General features: G+C 38.5%; 1 protein-coding gene across 4 annotated transcripts in view; it reads left to right on the top strand.

Annotated features, from left to right (window-relative positions):
- The window catches only part of ULK4 (unc-51 like kinase 4), a 663197-nt gene that overhangs the window by 128468 nt on the left and 509699 nt on the right, over positions 1-25030 (top strand). For all 4 annotated transcript variants that reach the window (XM_053600787.1, XM_053600785.1, XM_053600786.1 and 1 more), the window contains 2 exons: positions 13673-13834; positions 23117-23299. In XM_053600787.1, coding sequence (XP_053456762.1) covers positions 13673-13834; positions 23117-23299 — 345 coding nt within the window. The remainder of the gene's footprint in view (positions 1-13672; positions 13835-23116; positions 23300-25030) is intronic.

Genomic DNA, 25030 nt, shown 5'->3' with positions numbered 1-25030 from the left:
CCATAAAGTGAAACTCTGTCTCTACAAAAAAAAAAAAAAAAAAAAAAAAAAATAAAAGGAAATTCTAGATGTTTTTAATACTGCAGGTTAATACCAGCAAACATGATAAGATTACATTGTTTGTGTTTATAAGATAAAGTACACGTTGTAGTTGGGCGCTTTACCCAGGAAGTGTAGTGTTTACGCATACACTGAACCCGATAGGTGGGAACTTACCGGATCCCCCCTTCCCCTCCCTCCTCCTTGAATTTGTGTTTTTCTTTCATGTGGGCCTGTAGTTGTTAATCTACTAGTTTCAACTTAATATTGAGTACATGAGATACTTGATTTTCCATTTTTGAGGTACGGTACTTAGGCGAATATTCTCCAGATCCCTCCAGGTAAATATAAAAGATACAAAGTCTCCATCTTTTTTATGTCTGAATTGTGTTCCAGGGAATACATCTAGCACAGTTTATTAGTCCATTCATGGGTTGATGAGCACTTGGGTTGTTCCCACATCTTTATGATTGTGAATTGAGCTGCTGTAACCATTCGAGTACAAATGACCTTATGCATTAAGGACATTTGGGATTGCAAGCTACTATAGCCCTTTTGTAAAGAAGGATGGAAAATCCTCAGAAAGCTAAAAATAGACCTGCCCTTTGATTGGCAATTTTAGTTTTTAATTTTTTTTTTAGTTTATAGAAAACTAGCTTTGTTTTGGATGTTTATAAGCATTATGTGAATGGGCTGGGCACCCGTAGCTCATGAGCCACATGTGCCAGGGCTGGTGGGTTTGAACCCAGCCCTGGCTTGCTAAACAAACAACAACAAAAAAAAGCCACGTGTTGTGGTGAGTGCCTGTTAGTCCCAGCTACTAGGGAGACTGAGGCAAGAAAATCGTTGGAGCCCAAGAGTTTGAGGTTGCTGTGAGCTATGATGTCATTCATAGCACTCTACAGAGGGTGACAAAGTGAGAGTCTGTCTCCATTTAAAAAAAAGAAAGCAGCATTATGTGAATGAAGAGCTTTCTAGCCAGATAAGTTGTGTCAGCAGAAAAGAACCTAAAACTCTTTAAAGTAATAAAAAAAAATTTATTCTGAGCCAAATATGTGCTACCATGGCCTGGAGAGCTATACTCAAGAAGCCTTGAGCAAGTGATCTTGCAGTGGTTTGGTTACAGTTTGCTTTTGTGTGTTTTAGGGATGCAGGAATTACATGTAAAGTAACTGGATAGAGTGCCATGGTGCCATCGTAGCTCATAGCAACTTCCACCTCTTGGGCTTGAGCAATCCTCTTGCCTCATCCTCCTGAGCAGCTGCGACTACATGCACCTGCCAGAATGCCCAGCTAGTTTTTCTATTTTTATTAAAGTTGGGGTCTCGCTCATGCTCAGGCTGCTCTCGAACTCCTGAGCTCAGGTGATCCACCCACCTCAGCCTCTCAGAGTGCTAGGATTACAGACGTGAGCCACCACTCCTGGCCTCAGGCTGGCCTGTTTTATGAACATGATTTCTGTAATTTTAATGATGAGAGAGATGTTTGTTAGACGGGTTTTCCTTGTTTAGATGGAACAAGGGGAAGTGGATAGACTGAGAGACTTTTGGTGGAACACACCAAAGGGAAGTCTGGTGTATATGTTGAGAAAAGATCGTGGCAATAGAGAAGAAAAGATACCCATGATGACACCAAATCATAGTTTCAGAGGCAGTGCTGGCATTTGACACCTGGAGTTGAGATTTAGAAGATGTGGATTTTCCTATTAGCTATGCCTGTCTTCAGACGCTTGGTGTTGACCCATGCCTGGTGGCCACACTTGGTGGTGTTTCTTATTAAAAAAAAAAAAAAAAAGCAAAAACCTGTTCTTGGTGATCTTCCATGTGCTTCTGACTGGATCCCCCCACCCCATGACTTTTTTGGCCATCGCTTTGCCTGTTGTGTTTATATACAATAGCAAAAAATAGTTCTCTCCTAGGGATCATGGCTGTGTTGATCTCAGGAATATTTGGCATTGAATTTAACTGTGTGTGCAGTAGGGAGGCTGAGAAAGTTGTCTTTTTCTTTTTCTTTCTTTTAGGTTTTTCTTTTCTGTCTACAGTACATGTGAAATATGGAAATTTTTGCATGTTTAGAGGAGACTAGAGACTTTTTGCATGTTTAGAGGAGAAGATTAATTTATACATTTATAGCTAATCAACCATCTCTTTTTTTTAGCTCACATAATAGTCTGTATAATTATGGATTCTGAACTAATACCTGTCTTATGTTGTATTTAAAAATGTGAGGTTCAAAAAATAGTTAGTTTTTATTATACATTTCTGAATAATGGCTCATTAGATAATTTTTATGTAAGAAGATTCTTTTAAGAGGAAATTTAATTTTCATTTTTAAATTAGAGCTCTTTGTTCTTTCTGAGGAAACCACTGGCAAATCATTTATGTATTTAATTTGAGGAGACTGAGCTTGAATTAAAAAGAATTACTAGAAATGTTAGCTGTTACATGTATTATCATGGAAATGTTTTAGACACTGGTTACCTAAAGCAAAGAGAAATGAGTTAAATAAAATTCTTGGCTTTTGATAAGAGCTGAAATTTGTTTTGTTTTCTGGTTTTTTAAATATTGTTGCAGCTAAGTTTAATCTTCCTGGTGAAGAAATACATGTGCCATCAACATCAGGGTCTTTGTGGGTGCTCATAATTCCACTTGCCTTTTATGCAGTGAAGATGAACAATGCGTGTGGAATAGAAACAGTGAATGGTGTTTTCTTTGATTTGAATACCACCATGAGCCTAATAATTCACAACTTTCCGAGTGTTGTTAATAACAGGATGGCTTACCAGTGTGGTGTTACCCAGTGTGTCTTAGTCAGCTGTTGAGAATGGCATGAGGGAGCAATCCTCAGCTAGCACTGAGTGGGGTAGACCAGTTTCCAAGAGTGGATAGTAAGAGGGGCACATAGCATGTGGCATTTTCTCTGCAAGAGTGAGGGTTATGCTGCCTTACTTCCTGTGTTATACTCACAGAGGAGGCTTGGCATGTAAGGGCTGAGGAAATCTCTGAGTAGGAATACGTTTCAAGGATTTGCGTTGGTTGGATTTCTGTGTAAGTTTTCACATTCCTTCGATGTTGTATCCATTACATGCTTTGTATGCTTAACAGAATCTGTAGCTCTTCTGTTTCTCGTTTAATATTTCCCCTTCTGTTTCCCCTTACTTAACTTTTGATTATTATTTTTAGCTTAATGATATTATGGTTACAGAGATGTATGTGTGGTTCCTTTGGAATTTCTCAAAATTTTTTTATGACTCTGTATGTGTATACGTGGGGGAAAGTGAATTCTATCGTCACTGGGTGATATGTTTTTTTTTCTGTCAATGAGGTAAAGCTTGTTAATTTTCTAGATAGATATAGATCTTGTATGTGGATTGGTTTTTCTCTGTTTTATCAATACTGAGATAATGTGTTTAAATTGCCCTCTTTGGTAGGGTTGCAATTTTGTTCTATTTGTGTATTTTGAGTGTTATTAGATACATAAAAATTTTAATTTTTCTTTGATTTATTATTTTTATCATTATATTGTGGCCTTAAAAAATCTCCAATAATACCTTTTACCCAAAGTCTACTTTGTCTGATATTAATATAGCTAACCAGCCTCTTTGGGGTTGAAAGAAGTTCAAAGCACAGTACGTATATTCTTGTTTTTACTCTTTTTTAAATGAACATAATTTAAGTGTGCCACGGAAGTTTATAGTTTTAATTGTGATGTGAGATAAAAGAGGTTGAAAAGAACCAGGGTTAGGTATGACTTGAGTATCTTTCTTTATTCTCTCTTGTCCAGTCAGTCTTTTCATAACTTTATGTTTTAGATGTCTCTTTGTATTGTTTGTTTAAAAAATTCTGTTTTAGAAACACATTTCTCATAATTGCAGTATTTAGTTCATTTATGCTTATTGTAATTGTTGGCATGTTAGTTTTGTAGCTGCCGTCTCCTTTTGTGCTATTTGTTCCATCTGTTTTATGTTTTTTCTTCATGCTTTATTGTTTCTTTTTTTCTAATTCTTTTTGTTTTCGTGATTATTCGAATGCTCTTGTTTTTAAAATATATTTTTTTCTGTGAGCACGATTGTAGACGGATAGTAGTTTCTGTTAGCAATGAGATACTATGTATATTATTTCCCTGTCTTGTGGCTACAGTTGTTGGTGCTAAGAAGTCAGCTATTAAGCTATTAGAGCAACTCTGGCTTTTTTGAAGGAAATACTCTGTAAATCAACTGAGGGCCTGCTTTTGCTTTAGCTTCTTTTGGGCCTTCCTGCAACTCACACCCTCACCTCCAAATATACTTCCAGTGCTCAACTCAGATTAACAGATAGTCAGGAAGAGGGGGGTAGCTTGGTTGTAGCTACTGGAATCTCCTTTTTTTTTTTTTTTTGCAGTTTTTGGCTGGGGCTGGGTTTGAACCCGCCCACCTCCGGTATATGGGGCCGGTGTCCTACTCCTTTGAGCCACAGGCGCCGCCCCATCTCCTATTTTTTTATTTTTTTATTGTTGGGGATTCATTGAGGGTACAATAAGCCAGATTACACTGATTGCAATTGTTAGGTAAAGTCCCTCTTGCAATCATGTCTTGCCCCCATAAAGTGTGATACACACCCAGGCCCCACCCCCCTCCCTCCGTCCCTCTTTCTGCTTCCCCCCCCATAGCCTTAATTGTCATTAATTGTCCTCATATCAAAATTGAGTACATAGGATTCATGCTTCTTCGTTCTTGTGATGTTTTACTAAGAATAATGTCTTCCACTTCCATCCAGGTTAATATGAAGGACGTAAAGTCTCCATTTTTTTTAATGGCTGAATAGTATTCCATGGTATACATATACCACAGCTTGTTAATCCATTCCTGGGTTGGTGGGCATTTAGGCTGTTTCCACATTTTGGCGATTGTAAATTGAGCTACAGTAAACAGTCTAGTACAAGTGTCCTTATGATAAAAGGATTTTTTTCCTTCTGGTAGATACCCAGTAATGGGATTGCAGGATCGAATGGGAGGTCTAGGTTGAGTGCTTTGAGGTTTCTCCATACTTCCTTCCAGAAAGGTTGTACTAGTTTGCAGTCCCACCAGCAGTGTAAAAGTGTTCCCTTCTCTTCACATCCACGCCAGCATCTGCAGTTTTGAGATTTTGTGATGTGGGCCATTCTCACTGGGGTTAGATGATATGTCAGGGTTGTTTTGATTTGCATTTCTCTAATATATAGAGACGATGAACATTTTTTCATGTGTTTGTTAGCCATTCGTGTGTCGTCTTTAGAGAAAGTTCTATTCATGTCTCTTGCCCATTGATATATGGGATTGTTGGCTTTTTTCATGTGGATTAATTTGAGTTCTCTATAGATTCTAGTTATCAAGTTTTTGTCTGATTGAAAATATGCAAATATCCTTTCCCACTGTGTAGGTTGTCTCTTTGCTTTGGTTATTGTCTCCTCCTCATCAATTTTTAAGCTTAGCTTAGCAGGGTACAGAATTCTGTGCTCGAAAGTGTTCTGTTTAAGTAGATTAAAGGTAGATGACCATTGTCTTCTGGCTTGGAAAGTTTCATTAGAGAAGTCTGTAGTCGCTCTGATGGATTTGCCCCTGTAGGTCAACTGGCGCTTACTCCTGGCAGCTTGCATTATCTTTTCTTTTGTCTCGACTTTGCACAGGTTCATCACAATGTGTCTTGGAGAAGCTTTGTTAGAGTTGAGGCGACCTGGGGTCCGATATGCCTTTAAAGCAGTGTGTCAGAATCTTTGGTGATATTTGGGAAATTTTCTTTTATAATATTCTCTAGTATGGCTTCCATTCCTCTGGGGCATTCTTCTTCCCCTTCTGGAATTCCTATAACTCGTATGTTGGAACGCTTTATAAAGTCCCATAATTCTGACAGTGAACGTTCTGCTTTCTCTCTCTTCTTTTCTGCCTCTTTTACTATCTGAGTTATCTCAAGAACTATGTCTTCTACCTCTGAAATTCTTTCTTCTGCATGGTCTAACCTGTTGCTGATACTTTCCATTGCATCTTTAAGGACTGTTTCAGTTTCTTCAGCTCTGCTATATCCTTTTTATATTCTTCGTATCGTTCATCTCTTATTCGATTCTATTTTTGGATTTCCTTTTGGTTATTTTCCACTTTATTAGCAGTTTCCTTCATTATTTCCATCATTTCTTTCATTGTTTTATCATGTGTATTCTAAATTCCCTTTCTGTGATTCCTAACATTTCTTTACAGGTGGAATCCTCTGAAGCAGCTACCTCATGGTCCCTTGGCAGGGTTGTTCTGGACTGGTTCTTCATGTTGCCTGGAGTTTTCTGCTGATTGTTCCTCATGAGTGATTTCTTTTATCTGTTTCTTTGCCCTAAGTTTCCTTTCACTTCCTCTTGCTCTTTATGTTCTTGTGCCTGTGGACTAAGGGTTACAGGACCAGAGGGGTTAAAGGTTGAAGAGCAAAGAAGGGATGAAAGAAAGGAGGACCGAGTGATAAGAAAAGAAAAAAAAAATAGAGAAAGAAGAGGGTGTGGGTAAAAGGAATATTGACAAAAAGAAGAGAGGCACAGAAAGTGGGAGACAGAGCAATATAGGTGTACAGTAGGGTACTTTGATACCACCTTAAAAAAAAAACCCACCTTCTGGGAGTGCCCAGTTGGGTGGTTCCCTTGAGGTCAGCAGCTCTTTGCTAACCTGATCAGACACAGTACCCCACCTCCACCAAGTAGAGAGGAAAGACAAAAATGCTATAAATCAAACCAAAACAAGCAAACAAAAAACTTTACGGGATAAAATTGGCTGGAAAAACCAAATAATAGCGGTAGAAACACTGACAAAAATGAAGTTCTAATAATTGAAATAGGCAGCAATAGGAAATTATAATTAAACTAGAAAAATTGAGAAAGAAAAAGGATCTGTATGGAAAAGGTTGAACTTAAAAAACAAAACAACAATCCACAACATCAAAATAAACAAAAAAACCAACCAAACCAAAAAAAAAAAAAAAAAACACAACCAAAAACAAAGCAGTATGTATATGTTATTGAATATTGTCTGGGCAACACGTGGTCTTCTGGGGTATGAGATGTTAATCACAGTTCTGATACGACTGGAGGCTGCTGATTTCTCAAACCCCAGCAGGTATACACCCTAAATCTCTCTTCAGCCCACTTAAAAGGCACTTTGAACTTGTAAACTTGCTGAGCAGAAGCTTTCCCAGGAAAGTGCTTGTTGCTGGAATCACTGCTGAAGTGGCTATCCACTTACCCAGTGTGCCAAAACCGGTCTCACTCTGCCCCTGAGGGTTAGGGCTGCAAGGTGGCTCAGACCCCACCCTTAGGCTACTCAGTCGCTGGGTTACCAGCTCTCACCCGATTCTAGCTCTGTGACCCTGACGGTGGAGCTTGCCGGGGCAGATCGCTCACAATGGCTCCCTGTGACCCACCGCCAAACACTATTAGCTCTGTCTGGCTCAGTGGCTCAGACCGGGGCCCTAGACAACAGCCAAAGTTCTCCGCACTCCCGCTCAGGCTCTCCCCAAGGCAGTTCAACTGAGTGCCAAGTCCAAAGACACCAAAACAGTTCACAGGTAAGGCCTTTCTGGTTTGCAGTCTCGCTGCTACTGAACTTTCAGTTGCGGGCGGGTTTAGTCGGATTGAACACACGCGACCACTTGCTGTTTTTCCACTGTTTTAGTCCTCCTCTTGGGGTCCAGAAGTCTCTCGCTGACTCCCTGTATCTTCACAGGGGTGATGATAGGCAGATGCCACCAGCCAGAGATGCCTGGAGTCCTCTCTCCCCAGACTCATGGTGCCCAGATGCAAGGAAGCTGTTACTTGGCCGTCATCTTGCTCCGCCTCCTCCCCAATCTCCTATTTTTAATTGGGTCAGAGTAAAGGATTCCTTTTTTTTTTTTTTTTTTGTAAGGATTCTTTATTTTACTTACTAACGTTACTTATATGGCTCCTTAGCCTTGCCATTTTCTTACCTTACTGGACAAATGCTATTATGGCCAACACCATTTTAAGTGTTCTGTGTACCTGTCATGATTCTTATTTACCCAGTTCCTGGCTTAAGAATTTTGTGTCATTTTATGGATGATTTTAAAATTTGTTCGTTGACTTCCTTATTTTGTGTCTAGTATTTTTACTTGTTTTCAGAGGGATAGGGTTGTCCAGGTACCTTGGCTACTATATTGTAAGAATTGAGAATCCCATGTTCTTATTTAAGTGAGTTACTAAAATAATAAAGTTTGTAAAATCCCAGGTTCCTTGAAGCTTTCAAAGGAAAGAGGAATCTACCAATATGAAAATAATTAATGTCTAGCTGGGTGTTGTGGCAGGCGCCTTTAGTCCTAGCTACTCGGGAGGTTTAGGCAAGAGAATCTCCTAAACCCAGGAGGTGGAGGTTGCTTTGAGCTGTGATGTCATGGCCCTCTACTGAGGGTGATAAAGTGAGACTCTGTCTCTAAAAAAAAAAAAGAAAAGAAAGAAAGAAAATAATTAATATCAAAGTTTTAGATAATTTTGGTGTTATTTATTAGAAAAGTAGGCATGTAGACTAAAATTACATTGGCAACAAAACTTTCTTTTTAAGACTGCCTATAATGCATTAGATCTACTTAACCCCATTTAAACATAATACAGCTCTTCATTAATAAGCCTGCCCATTTTTTCTAATAGTCATAGCCTTTATTCTCATGTATGATTAAATCTTTGATTTAATAGTAGACATTAGTACAGGTAGCCCTTCCACTAGTTAATTAGGCAGAATATATCACTGATCTTATTGCTTGGTTTGGTGTCCCATGGGGAATCCCAGAGTCTAGGTTGCTCATTTCAGGTAGTAGATTGAATTGGCCTGACAATCTCACTGAGTTTATAGAGTGGTGGGATGACACACAGCCCCTGTTCAACCTAGCTGTTAAAATAATTGTGATTTTGTAGTAGTAGGAATTGGTTCTCCCAGGAATTGACTGACAATTATGATGTAAAGCACATGGGAAGGTATTTGAGAAGGGAAAGTTTTCAGAACTTTATGAGGAAAAAAGGCAAAGAACAGGGAATATGGGAGAAAGTACCATAGTTGTGTATTATGAGAACTAGGGTGAAGGACATAGCTTGTATCTCTGGGCAAATAGGCTTCCGTATATTGGACACCTCCTTCCCCACGTTAACAACACTTAGCACTCCCCAGGAACAACAGCACTATCCTAGTCGGGGACCTGTCTGGGTAAGATTTGTAAGTGGGGAATATGAGAATATGGATGGGCCTGTCCCCAGTGGAAAAGGAGGAAGAGTTGAGCTGTGCACTTAGGCATGTCTCCTTGATTGTTTTAAAATTTGCCAAGTAGATGACTCATTTTGTTTCCCCATGAGTAGAATGGATAAAAGAACTGACAGGCTAGGAGTGTTATGTTAATTTATTCTGGCCACCTGGGAGGAAAACTGGAATAGGAAGATGGGAAGGAAGAGATCTTTCAGATACTCATTATGAGAAATGAAATGTGTCAAAGTTTGAGAAAATGGTGTGTGTTTAAAATTTCTTTTCTAGGAAGCTTGCTTATCAACAATAGCAAGAAAAGCTAACCTTTATTGAGGACTTCCTACTTTCACGATCCAAATTGTGTATATATATGCTGTCTTCTTTAATTCTTGAGCTGCCTTGTGTTCTCCTTTCTCTGTGTTATAGATAAGCTGAGGCACAGAGATGGAAATGCCCAAGAATAGATGGCTAGTAAAATGCAAAACCATGTTTTGAAATTAAATGTATAGGTCAATAAATTCTCATTTTAAAATATTATTTAAGATATTTTACATACATTACAGGGAAAATATGTAAATTTGGATTGAGACAGTAATGCATGCGTACTATTAGCAATCCAAACGATGCAGAAATGTCTAAAGTAGAATTGGTGGACTCCCTGTTCCCACAACCCGTATCTGTTAGAATCATCATTAACAGTGTTACGTATCTTTTTGTGCCCTTCCTTCACTTATGTTTTACATATATATGCATATATACTGTTAAGCAAATGTAGGATCGTATCATATACATAATTCTCTAATGTCTTTTTCAACATTTTATATTAATTATATAACATAAAATGATAATATGTTTAATAGGTGTGTTGCAAATAATTTTTGCTAATCTAAAACACTATGAAGCTTAATGGTGTTTTTATGAGCAGGAATTTAGAATTATGATGTTTAGTATTTTTTTTATGCTTATTGTCTTTCTGTCCTTACAAGATAGTCAAGATATTCTTTATGGTATCTCCTGGAAGCATTATGGTTCTAACTTTTACAGTTAAGTTTGTGATTCATCTCAAATTGATTTGTGAGTATGGATTTTGCTGTGTTTTTTATGGCCCAGAACATGATCTACCTTGGTAATGTTTCGTGTTTTTTTTTTTCTTTTTCTTTTGAGACAGAGTTTTATTTACTATGTCACCCTTGGTAGAGTGCCTTGGCGTCATACAGCTCACAGCAACCTTCAACTCCTGAGCTTAAGCGATTCTCTTGCCTTAGCCTCCCAAGTAGCTGGGACTATAGGCACCCGGCACAATGCTGAGCTATTTTTTGGTTGTAATTCTCCTTGTTTGTCAGGCCCAGGCTGGATTTGAACCCGCTAGCTCCGGTTTTGTGGCTGGCACTCTAGCTGCTGAGCTACAGGTGCTGAGCCTATTTCATGTGATTTTGAAAAGAACATGTACTCTACTTTTACTTGGTGGAGTGTTCTGTGAATCTCGAAGCTGGCTGATAATGTTATCCAAATCTTCTCTGTCTTTGCTGACTTTTATCTCCTTTATTGGCTTATACAGCTTTTTGTTTTTGTGGTACGTTTCTCATTTATCACAGTGGACTTTCAAGTAATGATATACAAATTTATATATAAAATACATGACCGTTATATAATGTTAGAACCTTATACCATCTAATATGTAGTATTAGAAGATTATATCATCATCATTATTTTTATAGACAGGGTCATTCTCTGTTATCCTGGCTGTACTGCAGTGGTCTCGTCATAGCTCACTGCAACCTTGAATGCCTGGGCTCAGGTGATCTTCCTGCCTCAGCCTCCTGAATATGTGGGACTATAGTGGTGTGCTACCACGCCTGCCTAATTTCTTTTGCTATTTTGTAAGATAGGGTCTTGCTGTGTTGCCAGGCTGGTCTCAATCCACCTTCAGGTGATCCTCCTGCCTTTGTTTCCCAAAGCGCTGGATTGATAGGTGTGAGTCCTCCACCGGCCCAGAACCTTATTTATATAATGTATGTAATAATATATACAAACTCATAAGAACTATATAGCATGGACATAAAGTTCATCTGCAATTTAAAATAGGTTACCATAGTAAATTGTACAAGAACTTTATGGGCAGGCTGTATATAAGAACCTTACACTATAATCCAGTACTTCTAGCCTTTCTACTGTTGTCATGCGTTTTACATGTACATGTGTTAGAAACCTCACAGTACATTGTTGTTATTTCTGCTTTAAACAGCTATATTTTCAAGAGGTTCAAAAAGTAAGGAAAACTGGCCACTATGTTTATTCACATTATTAACCATTTTTTTTCATATATCTAGTTTTCCTGTCTGAAGGGTTTCCTTTAATATTTTTGTAGCACCTTTCTGGTGGTGAACTTTTACAGCTTTTGTATGTCAGGAAAGTTCATTTTACTTTTGTTTCTGAAAGACATTTTGGGGAGTAGATTTGTAGGTTGACTGTTACCTTTTCTTTTCTTTTGGTATTTCCAAGATACTTACTGCTTCAATGTCTTCTGCTTCTATTTTCTGTAATGAGAATTTCTTGCCGGCCTTCTTTTTGTTTGTTTGGAATGTGTCATATATCTTTATGATAGTTGCTAGCTGCTTTTGAGATTTTTTAGTTTATTACTGATTCTTAGCAGTTTGAATATGAGGTACCCTGGTGTGATATGTCTTTGTTTCTTCTGCTTGGGGCTCACTGAGGTTTCTGAGTCCTAGAGTTATTAGTTTTCATGAATTTTCAAAATTTTTAACCAATATTTTTTCTGTCTCCCGCTTTGAGATTCCAACTACTCATATACAGGTACTAGATGTTTTGAAGCTGTCCCACAGTTCACTGATGCTGTGTTCCATGTTTTGTTTAGACTTATTCCTATGTTTATGTTGGATAGTTTTTTATTGCTAATTGCTGTGTCTTTAAGTTCAATCATTTAATCTACCCTAATCTGTTAATCTTGTCCAGTGTAGTTATTCTGTAAAACATTGCATTATCTACCCCAGATTTTTTTTTTGAGACAGAGTCTTACTATGTCACCCTTGGCAAGGTGCCATGGCATCACAGCTCACAGCAACCTCAAACTCTTGGGCTTAAGCAATTCTCTTGACTCAGCCTCCCAAGTAGTTGGGACTGTAGGCTCCCGCCACAATGCCTGGATATTTTTTTTGGTTGCAGTTGTCACTGTTGTTTTAGCTGGCCCGGGCCAGGTTCCAACCTGCCAGCCTCTGTGTATGTGGCTGGCACCCTACCCACTGAGCTACAGGCGCCACCCTACTCCAGATTTTTTATTTGGCTCACTTTTATATCTTCTGTTTTCTTCCTTGTATTCATATGCTTTCCTCTTCTTGAGTATATGCACTGTGTTTATAATCATTTAACATCTACCAAGTCTATTGTCATTTCTATTATATTTTTTTCTTATGTTTTCCTGCCCCTTTGCATCCTTGGTAATATTTAATTAGATGTCAGACACTATGGATTTTGTATTCTTGGGTGCTGATTTTTTTTTTATACTTCAGTACTTTTGGGCTTTTGGGTGGGGGGGGCTCATTTATATTACCTAAAATCAGTTGGTTTCTTTTTTATTTTTGAGACAGAGTCTCCCTCTATTGCCTTGGGTAGAGTGTGGTAGCATCATCATGGCTCACAGCAACCTCAGACTCCTGCGCTCAAGCAGTCCTCCTGCCTCAGCCTCCTAAGTATCTGGGACTATAGGCACCTGCCATGATTCTTGGCTAATTTTTTTATTTTTTAGTGGAGATGGGGTTTGCTTCTATTCAGGCTGGTTCTCAACCTCCTGAACTCAAATGATCCTCCTGGCTTGGCCTATTGGAATGACAGGATTACAGGTGTGAGCCACTGCCCAGACAACAGTTGGTTTATTTTAAACCTCACTTTGAAGTGTGTTCGGACCACCCAGAAAATCTTTTAGTCTACGGTTAATTTGGTCACACCACTGAGGCAGTGTCTTTTTAGGACTCTCCTTGATGGTCTGCATTTAGGTGAACTTTCCACTTTGGCTGATTGGTGTACATGTTGTTCCTAAGCCTGTGTGCTCTGAGGATTAGTCTGTATATTCTTTGTGATTTTAAAATCATTTTCCAATTTCCATATTACATTTATATTGTTTATTTTCCAGGCCATTTCAACAATTTAATTTTTATTAAAATAGGTATAGAATTAATTATGCTAGCTTGCTGGTAAATAACCAAATGATAATTTGTAGTAGTTTTAAAATAATCTGAAAGAGTAGCCACACCTCCTAAGATGCCTTAACATATGATGATATAGTCTTGGTATCATAACATGATTTGCAAACGTTATGAAAAAATGACATGCATGTATTTCTCACACTATGTAATACTCCTTTAATCTCCTTGTCTGTACTTTCTCTAGGAAGAACGTGTTGTGAATCATATAGCAGCAAAGATTATTGAAAATGTCTGTACTACCTTTTCTGCTCAAGCCCAGGGCTTTATTACAGGAGAAATTGGACCGGTTTTATGGTACCTCTTCAGACATTCCACTGTTGATTCTCTTAGGATAACAGCAATATCGGTAAGACGGAGCATCTTTCGGGATATATCCAGGTATATTTACACACCAAGTTTGAAGAAATGTACCAGCATAAATTTAATTGAATAGGTAGGAAACTGAAATCTCAGAGTAGTAATAGTTGGTGAGAGCAATAACTTGATTTTTTCCTAAAGAAGAATTTTAAAAACTGGGTTGGAAAATATTGGGACTGTCAGGGAATTCCAGCAGAACCTTGTGAGGAGTATGATATTATGGTTTCAAAAACTGTCTAGAGGTGATAGTGGAAAACTATGGCAGTACATAGGTTATAGTATGTGGTTTGTTATATTTCTAATGGTCCTTGACCTTAACTAAAAGACCTGTTCCGTCTTTTAGACTTTGTGTTACAATTCATTTTGATGTTTAGGTGTCTGTGTTTTTTGCAGTTTTTGTGTTTTGATTGGTTGTTTATTACTTTTATCACATGGTAATAATGACTTGGTGTAAAGAATAATTATGTATGAAGATGTGTTAACACACTGTATCAGTTTAATACTCTGTTGAACAAAATACAACCCTATCTCATGTGATTTATTTAAATACCTCTTTGAATTGCTGCAAGTCTCATCTGGGTTGTCAATGTTCTGTGGCTCCTAGGTATCTCTCTAGGCAGCTCATACTTGCCCTTCTCCCTGGGGCAGTTTCCTGCCTCGTGTGCCTTCCCTAATCCCCAAGTCCTGCATTTTCACCCGCATCCTCACTACATGACTTGCCCCTACTGCCCAGGGAAGATGAAGACATCCAGGGGATCCATCCCAGCTTCCAGCTGCCATGTCAACAGGCCTGTTGTCAGGCACACCTACCTTCTCTCAGTCCTTTCCCTCATGGTGCAATTGACGAGTTGTCCCTTCTGTCAGAGACAAAACTTTTCGCGTTTCTCCAGATCTTCTTCCTGGTCCCTTGGGAATCTCACCTGAGATTTAAAATGGCTATTTTTGTCACTTTAGGAAATTTCAGATCTCTCCTCTGCTAGATCCTCTTAGTCAGCATTCAGGTGTTCTTTCATTTACTCCATTAAAACACACACAAATCAACACACACACACAAATCAACACACACACATCAACACATTACATCAAACACACACACATATACACCACACACCCCTCATACCTCACACACCAACAGATCAGAAGCCCCCAGGCTGCATATCCCCACTTCACAGCCACACCTATTTAAAGAGTCTTCACCTACTGTTGCTCCTTTCTGGCCTATGTTTCCTCCTCAGCCAAATCTGGTACCTGTTCTAAATATGCCACTGAAGTCGCTCTCAGTAAGTTTACTAATGACTTTCATGTTGCTAAATCCTGTGGATATTTATGGATGTTTTTCAGTTCTTTTCTTAGTTTACCTACATGATCTTCAAAAGCAAGAGATTAAAAATCCTGCTCCCTGAATATCCTTAAGAAAAGAAATACAACATTCCTCTCACACACATATATACATACATACAGCTGTTTCAGGAGCCACGTTTTCAAAATTAGAAAAAAATCCCACAATTAGTTATGGTATTAATAATAACAGAGAAGTTGTCAGAAAAATATCAGAAAGAGTTCAGAGTATACCAGTGAACTTTCTTGAGGCATCTTTGAATCATACTTTAAAGCAATCATTTTAATCCTGGGCTTTGAAAAATCTGTCTTGCTCTAATTGGATTTATGTTATTTTCATTATTATACTCAGCATGGTTTCCTTTCTTGGCTAAATTTTTCCAATTGTTTCCACGAAGGTCTCATATTCAGTCCTTCTTTTCTTCATCTGACTCATCAAGCCTGGTTCTTTCATCATGGTCTTCTTATACTTTGTTCTTAGCGTTCATTTACGTCATTAATTTTTAACTGAAATTTTGCCAATTCCCCCAATAATGTTTCCTTTTTCTTTTCTGGTCCAGGATCCTACTTAGGAGCATGTATTTTGTTTTTGTAGCTCCTTAGTCTCTTTCAGTCTGACACAACCCTTCAGTCATTGTATATTTCATGTCCTTTATAATTTTCAAGAGTACAGAGCTTTATTATGTAGGGCAAGGCACACCTGGGTCTGTGTGGCTTTTCCTCAGTAAATGTCTGTAGCGTCCCTTGATGACTCCTTAAATGTACCAGTTACCTCTTTGGTGGTTTCCATTGTGATGATCATTTGTATCATTGCTTTTATCTTCAGGGTTGGCAAATATTTCCTATAGAAGACCAGATAATAAAAATTTGAGGCTTTAACCGGGCGTGGTGGCTCACGCCTGTAATCCCAGCACTGTGGGAGGGTGAGGAGGGAGGATTGCTTGAGCTCAGGAGTTCGAGGCTTGTCTGAGCAAGAGTGAGACCCCGACTCATGGAAAAAAATGGAAAAACCCGGTCGGGTGCCGCAGCGAGCGCCTGTAATCCCAGCGGTTTCGGAGGCTGAGGCAGCAGGATGCCCACAGCCGGAGTCTGAGGTTGCAGTGAGCTACGATGCCATTGCCCTCTGCTCAGGGCATAGGGTAGAACTCTGTCTCGACAAAAAAAAAAAAAATTGAGGCTTTGCAGGCCACATGCAGTCTCTGTATTCTTTTTGTTTTGTTTTCAATAACCTTTTAAAAATGTGAAAGCTGGGCGGTGCCTGTGGCTCAAAGGGGTAGGGCGCTGGCCCCATATGCCGGAGGGGTGGGTTCAAACCCAGCCCTGGCAGGAAACAGCAAAAAAAAAAAAAGTAAAAGCCATTTTTTTTTTTTTTTTTTTTTTGTATTGATCCTGAGCTATATGAACCCAAGCCATATGTCTTAATTGGAATTCTATTTCTAGGACTTGCTTTCTCCTGCATTTATGTATGTATGTATTGATATCACAATGGACTCACGGATATCTGTTTTATTCAGTGAGTTGTAATGTGATACTACTACTAATATTGGGATTCAAGTGCTCAAAACATCCCAGATTTGGCCAGTGGGATCCCTCAGGGTGGCTTCTGTCTTTTTGACCCATTTTTATCACTATTGGATACTCTTACCTTCTCACACCACGTGGTGTTTTGGGCTCATTTTGTACTTTTCCTACTCCAGCCTGGAATCAGTCATTTCTGCAGGAAACCCTTAGTATTTAGAAATAAGGACTTGTTACTCTTTGTGCTCATTCTTGGGAGTGTGGTTGATGTCATTGTTTCTAGGCCTTCTCAATATCCAAATCTAGGCAAAATATTCGTACCCAAACCTACATTTATATTTTTAAAATACATGTCATTGTACATATTTGGGAAAAACCCTTATGAATTTATATTCATACTTGTAATTTTAACACCTCAGGATTCGTTCTAGTCTTCCCTCTTTCCAAGGTTGTAAATCGCTTCTCAGAGAGAAACCAGTCCTATTATTCTCAATGTGTTACTGATTTGCTCAGTTGGTTAACTTACTTCCTTAGTCTAACAAACTCCTGTTTTCTCTGGCTGCCTCCTCCAGGTCATGTCCATCTGTTTCCCTTGTTCCACCACCCTGCTTCCCCGCCCCTCCTTGGCTCACGGTTCTTTCTTCCCTCCTTGTCCCCCTTCCTTAGACTGATACATTGATTCAGGGAGGGAAGGTTCAGAGCATTGGTTAAGGAAAGCAAAGGGCTAGAGGTCATCTTGGGGACTTTCCCTGCCTTTAACTTCTTCTGCTTCACTGTTTACAACCAGCTGGACCATCTGACCTGTGATCCTGATTCCGCGGCATCTCTCAGCACTATCTCTCTGTGGCTGCGTAGCTACCCCCGTCATCCAGGCCACCACCCTCTCTCACAGGACCACTGGAGTGGCTTTCTACTTGGTCTGCCAAAGGACAGTGTTATGCTCTACCAACTCCATCATCTACACAGAGAGACCTTCATAAAATCATATTTCCTCTTATCTGCCTAATCATTTTCAAAGCTTTCCAGTTTTTTCAAATGACTGAAAATGCTTTACCTAAAATGTTAGGTAAAAGTTGAGAATGGACGAATGCTTTTGGTTTTAGGTTAATATTTAATGTTCAAAGCGGATAGTACATTTTGCTTAGCAAATTAGTTATATTAGTTTATTATGATGCCTTATAGATTGTAAACTTTTTATTCATCTCTTTTTAATACTAGCTCTCTTGATTGCATGTTAGCAGTTTTCTTGCAAAGATTAAGAGGGCACAGGTTAATAATGTTAAGCCCCCTTCTTCACTGCAAGATAAAGAAAAATAGGCCACAAAGGTCCTGATAATATATAGGGGTGGCATAATGTTAAAGGAGGATAGAATATATATAGCATGAGATCATTGTTCAGAGATACCAAAGAAAGTTATTCTATCATAATCTTCAGAAAATTGTACCTGCACTATAAACAGATTTACATGAGTTTTTTTTTTTTTTTTTGAGACAGAATTTCACATGGTTCCCTTGGTAGAGTGCCGTTGTGTCTCAGCTCACAGCAACCTCAAACTCTTAGGTTCAAGCGATCTTCTTGCCTCAGTCTCGCAAGTAGCTGGGACTATAGGCACCTACCACAATGCCCAGCTATTTTTAGAGACGGGGGTCTCACTCTGGCTCAGGTTGGTCTTGAACCTGTGAGCTCAGGCAGTCCACCTGCCTTGGCCTCCCAAGTGCTGGAATTATAGGCGTGAGCCACCACACCTGGCTACCTGAGGATTTATTAGAGAATGAGGTTATAGAAACAGACTATGCATCTGGAAATTACTTCACATGCATTCCTGGCAAGGAATGATGGTTCCTTCCTAAACTGGGATGGCTTATGGGGCTGCACTTCCTTGTCAGTGTCTTTTCCTTTACTCCCCTGCCAGGAATACATATGTCCTGACAATGGACCCATTTGATGTTAAAGATCATTCTTAACATGACCTTCAGGATTGTGCGTGATTTCGCCCAGGCCTTCCTCTTTTGATTCATCTCATAACACTCGTTCCCTCCCTCACTGTGTCTCAGTCAATTTATGTTCAGACATTGTCTAGAATTTTTGGCCTCAGGACCTTCTCCCTTGCTGTTTCCTGTGCTTGGATGCTCTCTGCTGGCTGTTCACTTGGCCATCTCCTCATCTTTGAGGTCTCAGCTAAGCGCTGCTTCCTCTGTTAGGATCTTCCTGGCTCTGCTTTTGCCCCTCTAGTGAACACAACTGTGTTTATCTTACTTACAGTTTTTCTCAGTAGATGTTCAATTCCAAGAAGATAAGAGGTGCTCAGAAGATGTCTGCTGACCAAATGAATGAAGGAGTGGGTGGAGGATAGCCCTGCTCAGTGCCTACTCAGCAACCCATTCCTTGCTCCAGTTGTAACTGTCTGCCTTTGCTGCCTCTGTCATTGATTTTTCAGACCCATTTCTCCTGATCTCTTAGCCCCATAGATTCTTCTACGTAGGTGTGATCCCCAGACCAGAAGGATCAACTTTACGTGGAAACTTGTTAGAAACATAGTTCACTGGGCCCTAAGCCAGATCTACGGAGTCAGAATCTCTGGGGCTGGGGGAGGGAGGCCCAGCAATCTGCATTTCAACCAGGTTCTAGATGATTTTTGCTTTCTGAAATTTGAGAACCACTGTCCTAGACTTTGGAGCTTTTAGAAAACACTGTCATTGGCTTGGAGTAAAAGAACTAACTTCCCCTTGCCACTCAGGAGGGGTCACGTTGGTAGGTACTGGTAGTTGCCAGGAGAGGACCTGTCTTGGGGAATGCACTGTATAGTTAAAACTGATCCTGAGAATTATTGAGATTATAGAAAATCTCTATAGGAACCATGGTGGAAGCAGAGACACCCTGAGAGTTAGAGTGTGTAAAAGGGCTCCTATGAGGGAGATAATTGGAGTTGTCCTAATTACTGATGTGCCAAGGTGAAAAGATGTCAGACTTGAAGTGTGCAGGGTAGTGGCTCTTGCTGGGGTTGGAGGGGAGCTTTTCAAGCAGCACTGACTGCTTCCTCTTCTCCATTCATCCCTCCCCCTACTCTATGTGTCTTTAAGATCTCGCGGGGGGTCAAATGGGAGTGTGTGTAGTTTGAAAAAACTCCCAGGGTAATTTTACACGAAGTCAAAAAATCATTTGAAAGACCAAACAGAAAATGGTTCTTGAAACTTTTCTTCCTTGGTGATTCTAGATACGTAACCTTCAATTTTGAATGAATCTATTTCTTTGAGACTGCTAGAAAACCTGAATTCTAGAGGTAATACTAAATATTCTTTTCGATGTGAATTTTGAGCTGGAACTATTCTTTCCAGTTTTAATAGATAGTCTCAAACTCCGTTTTAATAAGTTGGTTTTTAAAACAAAATCACTGAAGCTGAGACTAGATATTTGATTTTTTTTTACTCAGAAAATATAAGCATTAATGTACTCGTTAGGCTCTATGCGTCTTCTCAGTTGCTCTGAAGCTCTCAACTGAGTTTGACATTCAGAAGCAGATTAAAGATTATGTTCTCCGTGAGCTTTTAGAAATGGATGGAAGTCTGTTAGACTTTTGAGTGGGATTCTGAGGAGGAGACATTTTAGTTGCCCTCATACTGCTTTGAATTTCACTGAGAAGTAAACTGGGCAAATCTTGTTATCAAGAAATTTCTCCATGATAATTAGGCAGGGATTTTATAATAATAGGAAGTCAGTTTTGTCGTGCCAGGTCCTCTAAGAATTGTTACGGTGCTAATGAGACATTGTTTTGCCGTGTTGACGTCACTATTGGGAGAGTCCTAATTTGCTTGAAAAATTGTGATTGTAGTATGACCTTTAGGCACTTCATTTAACATACTCTTAAAAGAAAAACTTGGATTAGGAAAATAATGAAACACTTCTGTTTTGATTTCTTAAATAACAATTTTCTTAGATTAATTACAGATGAGTTTTAAAAACTTTTATAATTCTGTAATCAGAACCAGGTTTTTAAAAAGTGAAGAAAAGAATTGCAGAGAGAGAGAGGGAGGGAGGGAGGGGGTGGGTTCTTGGTGTGTGCCACACCTTTTGGGGGCAAGACACAATTGCAAGAGAGACTTTGCCTAATAAATGCAATCAGTGTAATCTGGTTTATTGTACCCTCAATGAATCCCCAACAATGAAAAAAAGTGAATTTATTTTTTGTATTCCTATTTTCAGATATTATTGCTGCTTTTTCATTGAAACTTAAACATTTTGGATTTTAGATTCAAAGAGCCCTACCTTCTTATTTCCTAAACTATGATGTCTACTCTACCCATCTGTAACTCTTTTGGAAGAAAGGGGAAAGACTGAAATGTTATTTCAGAGACACCCAAAGTAGAGTTTAATTATTTGATGGATTTCATTCTGATACAGCTATCTCTAAATGAATAGAAATCCCAGCCATATGTTTGAAATGTAATCAGTGATTATTAAGACATAAATTTTTAAGTGTCTTATATGATAGTTCCACAAAGCAAGGGATACTTTGTTTTTAGGGAAAAGTATATGGTTAGTGCTTTGCAAATTCCCATTTCTTGGATACATTTTGTTTGCTTATTCACTTAGAAATGGTATTAAATATATATATATACACACATTATTAATAAAAATTTCCTGTATATGTTTATTTCAGTATAATCTTATAAATGCCTATTATAATATTGACATTAGAATAATTTTTAAGGATTACTGTAAAAATTTTATACTGTTTGCATTTGAAAGATTTCAACAGCACAGACATTAAAATGTGAAAACTCTTCATGGACCCTTCTCTACCTCCACTTCTTAGTCCCACTGTCAAGAGAAAACATACGAAGAAAGTCCTTTTAGATTTTCATTGATACTAGTTATGTTTGCCATTTCCTTTCTGGCTATAACAAAATCACATTAGGATTAGCATTTTCATAAAGAAATGAAATAAGAAAGAAATGAAACCAAATAGAAATAAGGTTTAACTTTAAGTTAAAACATTTACTTAAAAAATTTCATTTTGGGACAAGACTGAGCTCTATACCAATCACCATGTACTTTTCCTTATGTTCTCAATAGGAGTATCTTTTAAAGGAAGTTCATGCTTAGAGATAGGAATAATGTTTAATCTTTTTCTTCTGACTTTCATGAAAATGAAAATATTTTTCGAAGTCTTTTATCTTTTTTATATCTCCTTCCTTCCTCTCCACTTGACATACTATTTATAACAATTCTTGTATTTCATCTTTTCATTGTTATAAATCTGTTTAAAATATAAATCAGGAAGAAGCTTAAATTACATTAATTATAATGCATTTAAAAAAATTATTCTTAGCTTATTTCTCTCTTTGGCGTTTCTCACATACATGCGGAGTATCAGCCATCTCTTTGTTACTAAGTTTTGAGGGCTTTAGTTTACTTAAGGCATAAGATTTAAACTTCCCAATTTTGTCAACTACCTCTGGCTCCAGCCTGCTTTTCTAGATGGATCATCCGGTTTCCTTCTATCCTTCTGAGTATCTCCTTTCTTACCCAACATAATGTTTTAACTGCTTCAGGTAAATTGTCCTTCTCAGAGCATACTTTGCAGCTTCAGGTCTCCATGGGAGCGTTGTTCTGTTCTCTCAGGTTAGAATTTTCATTGCTCACTTTTCTACCTGTTTCCCAGACTAGCTCAATATTATCTTTCTTATGTAGCTTTTGTTTTCTTGCTTTTCCTTTCCCTTCATGCATAATTAATTGCATCTACTTCTGTTACGCCACTTATTACGTTCTGTTTGTGATAAGGTTCATGTGTAACAGTGTAATAGTCTACAAGCAATCGGGAACGGTTACAGGGTCAGACTACATTGGTTTAAATGTCTGCTCTGCCACTGACAACTTTGGGTGCTACTAACTGTTATCCTACATGCCTTTGGATAAGTTACTCAGGCACTGTGCGCCTTTGTGTTATTATCTACAAAAGGAGGATAATAATGCCACCTCTTCTGTATGTTGTCAGGAGAATTCGAGGAGATAATCCTCAGATCCTCTCAGTGTTCTTCATGTTGTAAACCCTAAATGTTTGATGTTAACTTTTATTACTAGTTTTTGAACACTTAGTTCCATTATCGACACAAACAGGGTGTTTAGTAATGTGTTTGATTACGTAAAGGGATGTTTTTCTTTATAGACTAATGAGTAATTTATCAATTTAATGGTTATCATAATCTCCAATTTTTAAAACAACTTCAGTTTTTATCGGCCGTTGGATATTTTGTTCCTAAGTTTGTTGAAAATTTCCAACTTTATTGTGCCAAAATAAATAATAAAGGAGCAAGGTAAGCACCTTCTAATCTGCTGCACAGAAGCTTGTGTTACCCTCTGGAGGAATGATTGATGCACTTGAAGTTGCCTGACAGATCTCTCCTTTCTTCGTAGGCCTTGTGTAGACTCACCCGCCATTCTCCTACTGCCTTCCAGAATGTCATTGAGAAGGTGGGACTGAACTCAGTGATAAATTCCCTGGCCTCTGCCATCTGCAAAGTTCAACAGTACATGTTGACCTTATTTACTGCCATGTTGTCCTGTGGGATTCATCTTCAAAGACTAATCCAAGAAAAGGTTTGTCCTATTTCACCTGTTACTCTACTTTAAAAATTGTTATTTTCTGTTACAATTTCAGTGGTTCAACAAGTAATGCCATCTCAGTATAATTTATTTTTCATTCCAGGTAGCCTTTTTGAACTTTGCCAAACCTCTGTCTCATGGAGTATTCATCTGCAGATGTTATTAGAGTCTTATAGTAACCAAAGTAGAAATCCAGTAAATGGCTTCTGCCTGCTTACCTTATTGTAGTAATGAAAAATTAGAAAATGTGAGTCCTTTCTATATTTCAGCCCCAGGCTCCATCTCTTCTTCTCATATCGTTTGCCTTTATGTTTTCTGCTTATTCTGACCTGCTTTTATTCCTTTAGAGTCCCTTCTAGTCTTTTAATATTCCTTTCTTTTACATACGGTTGAATTTGTGAGCATTGAACTCATATCATAGAACTGAATAGCTATACATGGGTCTCTCTAGTAGCCTTTCTCAAAGTGTCTTCTCTAGCCCCTGGCTCTAAAGAGTGATCTCTGCGCCAGCAGCACTGGCATCACTTGGGAGTGTGCTGGCCAAGTGTGTTGGAAATGCAGATTCTCAGGCCCCACTGCAGATCTGCTGCCTCAGAATTTACATTTTACTGTAGTGTTTTTCAACCTTTTTATTTCAAGACACACTTGAACCTGTAGTTAAACTTTCATGACACACTTACGTTGATCAAAAAATGAGTAAAAAAAAGTGTGTGTAATATATATATATACATACATACACTTTGCTTTGAACTTTTCTTTGAGACACTCTCACTCTGTCCCCCTGGGTGGAGTGCTATGGTGTCACAGCTCACAGCAAACTCAAACTCTTAGGCTCCAGTGATTCTTTTTCCTCAGCCTTTTGAGAAGTTGGGACTGTAGGCGTCTGCTACAACACCCAGCTAGTTTTTCTATTTTTAGTAGAGATGGGGTCTTACTCTTTCTCAGGCTGGTCTCAAACTCCTGAGCTCAAGCAATCCACCTGCCTCGGCCTTTTAGTGTGCTAGAATTACAGGCATGGGGTACTGTGCCTGGCTTGCTTTTAATTTCTTTCAAAAATAATGTAATTAATGATTTTAAAAATATTTGTGGCACACCTAAGACCCTCTCATCACACAGTGGTTGAAAATCACTGTTTTAATGAGATCTCTAACTGATACATTTGAACTTGGTTTGAGAAGCCCTGCCTTAGAATTATCAGTGTTTGGTGAAAAAAGCAGACCATGGCTATGTAGAAATTTGGCAAGCAAAGAATCCAAGTTAGAGATATTTTCAATTGCACAACTTTTCCCAGTTTTTATTTATTTTATTTTTTTATTATTAAATCATAGCTGTGTACATTAATGCAATCATGGGGCACCATACACTGGTTTTATAGACCGTTTGACACATTTTCATCACACCGGTTAGTATAGCCTTCCTGGCATTTTCTTTTTTTGTTTTTTTAAGTGAGGGAATTCTTTTTATTTTTATTTTTTTTTATTAAATCATAACTGTATACAATGATATGATTATGGGGCATCATACACTCACTTCATAAACCATTTGACACATTTTTATCACAGTGGTTAACATAGCCTTTCCGGCGTTATCTCAGTTACTGTGCCAAAACATTTACATTCTACATTTACCAAGTTTCGCAAATACCCCTGTAATATGCACCACAGGTGTGATCCCACCGATTCCCCTCCCTCTACCCACCCCCCCCTTTCCCACTTCTCCCTATTG

The sequence above is a fragment of the Nycticebus coucang genome, chromosome 8 (genome assembly GCF_027406575.1).
Source record: "Nycticebus coucang isolate mNycCou1 chromosome 8, mNycCou1.pri, whole genome shotgun sequence".
NCBI lineage: Eukaryota > Metazoa > Chordata > Mammalia > Primates > Lorisidae > Nycticebus > Nycticebus coucang.
Note: the sequence above shows the minus strand (reverse complement) of the source record. Positions and strands in the feature narration are given on the sequence as shown.